The sequence below is a fragment of the Cephus cinctus genome, unplaced genomic scaffold (genome assembly GCF_000341935.2).
Source record: "Cephus cinctus unplaced genomic scaffold, Ccin1 Ccin1_scaffold0102, whole genome shotgun sequence".
NCBI lineage: Eukaryota > Metazoa > Arthropoda > Insecta > Hymenoptera > Cephidae > Cephus > Cephus cinctus.
The window spans coordinates 27958-37304 of record NW_014332839.1 but is presented as its reverse complement, the minus strand read 5'-3'; the positions used below and the strand labels follow the sequence as shown (position 1 = coordinate 37304).

The 9347-nt window shown below is 41.0% G+C and overlaps 1 protein-coding gene across 1 annotated transcript; it reads left to right on the top strand.

Annotated features, from left to right (window-relative positions):
• Positions 1 to 627: 627 nt before the first annotated feature.
• Positions 628 to 4654, top strand: LOC107274779 (single Ig IL-1-related receptor; the record flags this gene model as incomplete). Its single annotated transcript, XM_015754289.1, is given in 2 exon segments — positions 628 to 765; positions 2110 to 4654. Coding segments are annotated over 2 exon segments (575 nt in total), but the record flags the coding sequence as incomplete, so codon positions are not given.
• Positions 4655 to 9347: the final 4693 nt, after the last annotated feature.

Here is a 9347-nt window from a genome sequence, read left to right as displayed (position 1 = left end):
GCGGCGCTGGCTACTCTTCCTCCCTGTCTCCGGCGGTACCTTGGCATGAGCCCGCCGTAGATATTCTCGCGGCCCTGCGGCAGGACGAGGAGGACACGTCAACTCCTGGTCGGCTGCGAAGGCGGTGTCGATCGTAGGGCGCCCCAGCTGGACGGCCGGCAGACGAGAGTACGAGCCCCATCCCGGGTACTCTGGACTCTCCTGATCCTCTAGGTGCAGCATCCTCTCCTCGTGAAGCGGCGGCAGTCGGTCTCCAAGGGTCACCAAAAATCAGCGCCTCTTTCCTCCCTTCCCCCGTTGTTCGACGTTGTTCCACCAGCTCTCACCAAACGGTGGCACCAAAGCGTGATACAGTACACCAATGAAAGAAAAAGAAAAAGAAAGCAAGCAGAGTGCAAATAAAACCAAGCAAAGAAACATTAAAGCGGACGATAGGCGGGTGACTTAATACTAAGGAATCTGTGCGCCTTAACCTAGGATTGACGTTTGGAGCGTTAATCAGTTAATCCCTAAAGCCCTAGTCTTGCGGGTCGTTTGTGGCGTGGATTGTCAAAAATTCACGTCACAATATATACAAATAATACAATGCGTTACCATTTTATAATAAATTTATTATTTATATTGCAGACGGAAAGGAATGCGATGCGTTGGTATGTTATCATGAAAAGGATTCAAACCTTGTCGTGGGAATAATGATTCCTACACTCGAGTCCAGATATCGATATAAATGCACGCAGTTGGAATTATCTGCCCTACACCAGAATTGTAAGTATTTAATTGAAATTTAACTAAGCGGAATATCCTATAACCAAACGTTATTAATCGTATCAGAATACTCAAAAACGTACAATATTTGAATGAAGTAAATACGTTTCAATGGTTTCATCAGTAAAATTGTTTGTAATTTACATCAATAAATTTGTCGGAATCGACATACGAACAAACTTTGTTTTATAATTTACTGGGAGGGGATGAAATATATTTGAAAAATTTCATATTTTAGTACCAATTAAACCTTTGTCGTTATATTTCTGTGATGAAGTCTTAAAATTACAGTAATGAAAGTATAGAAATCATTGCGCCCCTATAACATAATTATCATACACATAAATAAATTAATGTGCATCGTATTAAAAGCATACGTTTTCTCATTTTCGAGCTAGAAGTAGATCAAGAAATTAAAACAGTGCCCGGACGGTACAATGAGTTTTTCAAGATTCTTTAAAGAGTTCTTAAATCTCAGTTCTTACTGTTTTCAGTAGTACGCCGTGATCCTATCACCCAATTGTTCTTTTGCTAATTGCAAAACTTTCAAGCAACCACATCCTGTAGCAAATTGTAGCATGGTACAAGCCTTCGTAACAAATTGTCGCACAGCTGTAGATGCAACTGCGTTCCAATACGCGCTCATAACATGCCATCAAACTTTTATACCTTCTAACATCGGTATCTTTACTTAATATATGTATAATGCACGCAAATATTATGTACATAAAATTATTTGACATAACGCATCACATTTGCGTCTACTGTATTTTTACCCAAAATTATAATCAATGATTGTCAAAAGACATTCAGATTAATCTGGAGATATTCAAAAAGCTTTGTGTAACTTTTATATCACATTAATAGACTTTCATTGAATAAACTAAGCAAAAATATTAGTCGATTGGTTACATTTTAGTTGAATATTATCGTTGCGGGTTAATTGTATAAAATTTTGTCATGTAGCTTACGAACTTTCAACATCCATTGTTGCTCTGGGATGATCTTCGTTATTTCAATCGTATTTGAAATTTCAAATGTCATACAATTTCCTTGAATATAAATTTTGTAAGAAATTGATCTTTTTGAGTTTCGTGTTGTCTGGGATAACTGTCATGTATTTTAGTAACGATGATACCAGTATTCATTCGACGTATTCACGAGACATATTCATATTTAAAAAATGTATAAGCGGAAATTCTTGAACAACATGCGTCGATCAATTATTTAGAACAGTCTACTTAACGTAAATTGCAAAGAAAAGTCAAATGCAAAAGCATGAAGTATTTAAAAAATGGTACCTGCATGTGTCAATAGGTATTAACTTGAATCGATATATTGCAGGGGCACTAGAAATTGGACCTCACGCCGGGAAAGTACGACGAATCATAGTGGTCCTAAGTGCTGCATCCCTAGGAAACAATTGGTCGGATTTAAGCGTGTCGACGGCTCTAAAACAGCTATTAGCGTCTTTGCCCGTAAGAACGCTCGTCGTAACTCTGAAGGAACTACCGAACACGACAACAGTAGTAAAATCATCTCGCCGTGGACACGAGACTGGAATTGCAATGGATCGATTGAAGATTATACAATGGGAGAAAGGCCGTGGACCCAATGGAGGAGATTACCATTTCTGGTACAAATTGAGACTAGCGATGCCTGCCGTGCGACCCATCGGCACAGACACCGGATGTCACTCAGTCGCCATGATTGTTCAAGCTAATGGAAAATCCGGACAGCAAAAGGCGCGTTCACGCGAAAGCTTAGAGGTTCTTGTTTGAATAAATTTCAAATTTAATTTCTTAAAAAGAACAGAGAGAACAAACTTGTATGATGGCTGCGGCAAAGCCGTTTAAATATTACAACAAGAGAAGAACAGCTTGCTGACTTCCCAGCGAATCTTGACGATTCACGGTTACAGGAAGAGGTGCAAGAGAAGAGACGAGAGACAAGAAAATTGTACGTCTTCCAAAGGTTATGCCCTTTGTTCACGTTATTGCATTTGGAATTTGCATTTGAATACGGATTTTAGCGTACAGACCTCGGTAAATTGATGGCAACATTTCCTTCGTTCTTTATCCTTGCCTTTTCTTCTCTTCCCGTTTATCGGCGATGAGGACGATGAGAGCAATGGCGATGACACTGAAACATCGACCTTGTTATCCTTACGTGGCAAGGACTTGTGTTGTATTTTTTCATTGTGCAAGACATTCCGCAGCTTTTATAATTATATTGAGACACGCGAATTATCGCAGTCTTCCGCCATGTCGGGCATTTTTTTTATATATATACATTTATAATGGAAGAGTGTAACGGAATATATTTACTTTATTTTCTATACATTTTTTATATCGATTTTCTGTATATATGGAAAAATTTTCTCTAAGCTCCTCCTTATTTATTTAGTTAGTCATATTATTTATGCTACGGGTATCGTGCCGCATATGTTAATAATTATGGAATAGAGCGTAGGTGTCGCTGCGCGATCGTCGATTCAAGACATATCGTTTTAATTATTAGATCACAATCATTCTCATTTTATATATGGATTTTACTTGTATTACGAACGCCTTGAGCTACTCCTAAACCTTCTCAATAATTATTTGCTGTGTCTTGCTTCACACCATCACGTACACTCTATATTAATCTATTTTCATGATAATAAATAGCCAGCGATTCTATATGATGCGATATAATTGCATAGCAGAAGCACGTAAAATAGCGTACTCGTGTCTTACTTGTATTTCCTACTAGAGCGAATTTACTGAGGCTCTTCGGTTCGTTTGTCTCAAAATTGAATTAAGATTAAACAAAATCACCCTGGCCGTAGGCAGTACGTGTCCGTAATTATGTCGTAATTATGACTACATACATAACTAAGATAAAGTTTTCTCAAAACTGGGTTATTCATGAAGATAGAAGCTGTGGTATAGACGGTGTCGCGTTATTTAGTATTCTTTCTAAATAAACAATGGCAATTGCGTCGATACGAATAATTATACTGTCATATCGAGCTGTCAATGTAACAGGGCACGGACGAGTGATCCTCATGTGATTAAAATGCTGAAAATAATATATTACCCACATCGAGACCATCTTTATCTTTATAATGTGTAACTGTAACCTAATTATACTAATTGTAACTATAATAATAAATCATAACCGTAATTGGGAGATTATTCCCAGAAGACTCTACGGTGAGCTTAATTATCAATGTTACGGTAATCTCTTTACTGTCAGTATTACGATACACTAGTGTAGTCATCTCGCGAAGATGTGTTTCAAAGAAAGGTTCGCCCTTCTTCTTGCAAGCAATCATAGTAGGCTGAGTAAGCAGAGTATAATTTTTTTATATGAAAATTATTGGCTTACTCTCTATTTTCGCTTATTGAACGATATATGAAGACAGTGCTTGTTTTTACACGAGTTTTGTCTCCGCAATGTAAATTTATATTTCTTCATCTCGTCAAAGGAATATTTTGCTAAACCAATTCTTAACCTATTTCGTTCTTCCATGACCTTTTATTACCACTCGTTTATAAACAAGTTGTACGGTTCTGGCAGCGCCACTACAACGTATCTGTGTTTAATATTTTTATGTTTTCCTTCGGCTTTTTTTAACATATTGAACATTGAATGCTTGACCCAAGCATATTAAGCATACAGAGTTTCCACGATTGAGTAGTTCTGCGATATTGGAACGGCGCACACATATTTGTAAAACATACGAACCAATTCTTATTGAGTAACCGATTTATCCAAATCTCTAATTTTTGTTCTACATTCTTTACGAATTAGCAGTTGAACATAATAATAATACTGTATACACCACTTAACTGATGAGAATTGAAAATGTACGATAATAAAGAATACGAATTAAGACATTGAATTTGACTACATATGTGTGCCATTATTATATCCTTCTTTAAAGCCATTCTACAATGCAACGGAACACGTAACACGGAACATATAAGCGGCGAGGAGGTTGATTTGTGTAACTCAAATGTAGTGAAATTACGAAAAGTGAATAGCTCCTAATCAATCGTTGTGCTTGTCTTCTTTTGAACCTAATACGCGATTGGGTAACAGCTATTCACTTTTCGTATTTTCACTACATTTGAGTTACAAAATCGATCCCAAGATCTTCAATTGTATATTTATCTAATTCCATTGAATCCTCCAATCAAGAAGGAGAAAATAGTTTACTAACCGAGCATTTACTAACAAGGGGAGGGCGCAACGTTGGTCACACGGATTTTGAAGTCCTTTTGGGGTATGAGAGTACTTCGTAATGACAAACGATAGGCCAATCGGCAGGACCCAATGCGTAGCCATTTAAAAAAAAAACCGGTTTGAAAAACACAGCACTTCATATACCAGCACCGTTGCTAGTGTTTTCGAGAAGGCGGCGGAGCTGGGTGGCAGGGCGCTTGACTACCACCCCAGCGGCCAGGGTTCGATTTTCGACCACAAATAGATTTTTTTGCCGCTAAATTGATTGAAGAAAGAGTTATATTTTTAAATGTAAACGAAATATGCTTTCCTCTGTCGCTTTCGAAAAAACATTGTGAATGCGACGACATTGCATTCATAAAATGTGCGTGGTGTGAAAACAATTTATGTTTTTCATGCTTTTATGATAACTACTATCCGAATAGATGCAACAGCTGTACAGAAAACAGCAGTGATAGCGACTCATAAACAATAATTGTAAACCAAAATACCCTGTGAATCTTTATAACATTTTGTAATAAACCAGTGTTTAATAATGAAAAATAATAGTGTTCCAGTCCACTCATTTCGTACGTAAATTGACAAAATTGTTGATAGATAAACATTGGCTAGCAAAAAAAATGAATTCATAAAACAAAATCTATGTGTGGTCGGGAATAGAACCTTTTTTTTTTACAAAACTTTTTATTTGCTCAGGACGTCACAGTAACAGTAATACAAGTGCAAACTCATAAAAAAATACTAACTAAAAACCTTCTGCTATCAAATTAAATAAGTATACTGCAACGAATGCTTCTCATACTTACACAATATGTAATCAATGGTATATAACTAATGAGTGTCAGAAACAAAGACATACAGTCTAAATTGCTATAAATTATTCTATACTTAAGCAACAGGAGAAAAGGAAAATTAAACTTACTAAGAAAAACCTGTTTACATTAACATTCTGAGTATACTAAAAGGAGCAGAAACAATACTAATCATAGGATAGGATTATACCTAAAATTAAGATTTCTATCGTGAAGACATATATTATCATACCTATTAATGTGTTATTACTTCGTGGGTCACCTGTTCTATCTAGGATGTTCTTTCTTACGAAGTCTTCTCTTAACTTCGTCAATCATTTTGGTGTCTAATGTCAGCCACCAGTATTTCTGTCTAAGCCTATGTGCATCATAGATGTCAACATTAGGGATTGAGATATCGTATACAGTGGTGTTTTGGCCCATTCTATTTCCGGGTAAAATACATTTATGTGGCGGTCCGCACCGTCCCTGCAGCTGTCTCGCCACGGCGCTTTAGTCAATCCTCGAACGGGACGCCACAGCTCTAGTCTCCATGAGAACAACATGTCGCAGTCAACCACAAGTCGAACAACCACCGGTCGCTCAGAAGCCTCGAAGGCTTGTAGGAGAAAAGCTGGAAGTGCTCCGCAAAGAGCTACAATACCTGCTCGAGAAAGGGATGATCAGACCTTCGAAGAGTCCGTGGGCTAGCCCAATCCATGTCGCTAAAAAACCATCAGGAGACTGGCGATGCTGTGGAGATTTTCGGGCCCTAAATGCAAAAACGGTACCGGACCGGTATCCGACAGGGCACAGCCACGACTTGTTTCAACGACTATTCAAAAAAAAGATCTTTTCGACGCTCGACTTGACCCGTGCGTACCACCAGATCTCTCTGGCGCAGGACGACGTACAAAAAACTGCCATAACAACATCACTGGGCCAGTTCGAGTACCTGGTGATGCCATTCGGACTCCGCAACGCGTCGCAGACATTCCAAAGGTTCATGGACTCAATCTTCAGGGATCTCGATTTCGTCATCGTTTACATTGACGACATCCTGGTCGCCTCGGAATCACCTGCTGAACATATGGAACATCTGAAAACAGTTCTAAATCGACTCAAAGAAAACAATTTAGTCACCAACGTGGACAAGTGCGTGCTGGGGAAAAACGAGCTTAACTTTCTCGGCTACACAATCAACCAACATGGATACAAACCTCCGGTCAACCGCGTCGAGGCCATCCTACAATACCCTCGTCCGGGAACGATCGTCGAGCTGCGCCGATTTCTAGGACTTGTAAATTATTGCCGGCGGTGTGTACCGGGAGCGGCGGCTATCCAGGCTCCGCTGAACGAGTTTCTGAAGAATTCAAAAAAGAATGACAAGCGACCGGTAGCCTGGACACCAGAGACTGAGGAAGCGTGGAACAAGTGCAAACAAAGTATCGCCGACGCTGCGTTAACGGCTTCCCTTTCTCCAAATGCGCCGCTTCGACTAACGACGGATGCTTCCGACTTCGCAATAGGAGCTTCTCTTGAACAATTAGATGGCGTCTGGAGACCCGTGGGATTCTTTTCCCGAAAACTATCAACAACTGAACGAAAGTACAGTACCTACGACAGAGAACTGCTGGCCGTGTTCTCCGCAACGAAGTTCTTTCACCATATACTCGACGGCCAAAGCTTCGTCATCCGCACCGACCACAAACCTTTAGTGTACGCGTTTCATAGAAAATCGGAAAAGGCATCGGACAGAGAATTACGCCAAACGGATTATATTGCTCAATTCAACACCGAGATCGTCTACCTCAAAGGAGACGAGAATGTGGTAGTTGATGCATTGTCACGGATCCAAGATATCAACCAAATCAACATGCCGAAGGTCTTATCGGCGAGGGAAATCGCAGACGCGCAGGAAGCCGACGACGAACTGCGACACCTGATCGAGGACGGGTCATCTCTGGAGGTACAGCACCTCACAGTGGAGCCTAGAACTTTGGTTTACAGCAACATTGCCGAGGTGGTAGTGCGACCATACATTCCCGTGAGCCTACGTCGTAAAGCTTTCGACTCGGTACACGCTCTATCCCATTCCAGTGGACGGAGCACGTGCCGCATGCTCCGTCAAAAGTACGTGTGGCCAGGCATTAAAAAGGACGCTCTGGAATGGTCGCGGACGTATGAACCATGTCAGAGATCGAAGGTTCACCGACACAATAGACTGGAGCCAAACTACATCGAGGTGCCAGACAATCGTTTCAACCATGTACACTTGGACATCATCGAACTCCCGGTGGTCAACGGTTACAGGTACTGTTTAAGTATGATGGACCGGTTCTCGCGCTGGCCGGAAGTTGTTCCCATGCAAAATATTACAGCGGACACGGTAGCATCCATGTTTTTCACTCACTGAATCTCCCGATTCGGCACGCCACTCACGATAACGACGGACCAAGGCAGTCAATTTGAGTCTGCGGTGTTCACGTCGTTGACCCATTTGGTTGGCGCTAAGAAAATACATACTACACCATACCATCCAGCATCGAATGGATTGATTGAACGCTGGCATTACACTCTGAAATCGGCATTGATGTGCAACAGGCAAGTTCCGTGGCTCGAACTTCTACCCACTGTACTTCTCGGACTCCGGACCTGCTTCAAGGAAGATTTGGGGGCTTCGTGTGCCGAGATGCTGTATGGAACAACCATCAGAGTTCCCGGAGAATTCTTCATCAACATCGAAATGCCGGCAGATCCCAAGGTATTAGTTGAAAAATTTCGAGAACACATGAGGGGGCTGAGACCGACACCGACCGCACACCACACAAAGCTCGAATACTCGTGTTAAAAGACCTTTACAACAGCACACACGTCTACATACAGAACGACGCGGTGAAACCTCCACTTGAACCGCCATTCGATGGACCCTACAAAATCATTAAAAAACTCGATAATAGGCGATTCGTCATCGACGTCAATGGCGTGGAAAAAACCATATTGGTCGAACAGTTAAAACCGGCCTATATCAAGAAAGACGACTCGGTTCCCGAGGACGAGGAGCCAATGATACAACCGCATCAATGGGGGTAGTTCGTAGACCCATCGAAGAAAACATATAGAAAGAAAGTCTCGTTTCCCTCATCTACGTCTTCAGCATAGACGAGGTCACTGGGAGAGGAGTGGATGTGGCGGTCCGCACCGTCCCTGCAGCTGTCTCGCTCGGTGGCCGCCGCAGACGCCACGGCGCTTTAGTCAATCCTCGAACGGGACGCCACAGCTTTAGTCTCCATGAGAACAACGTGCGCGCGAGGTGGTCGTCGCCATCTTTACATTGCAATACTACGCGTGGTTTAATAGTTCCAAGTTTATATCATTTGACAATAAAGGAAATCTTGAAAAAAGCGCGTGTGCTTAGTCACCCCCACTTATCCTTAGCCGATAAAAGAACTAGCTACGACATTTATTAGCCCGATGGCGAGACCTATGATATATAATAGGAACACTATTAGAATCCTGTATTGAACCATTACTATCAAAGTATATAAATGATTGAGG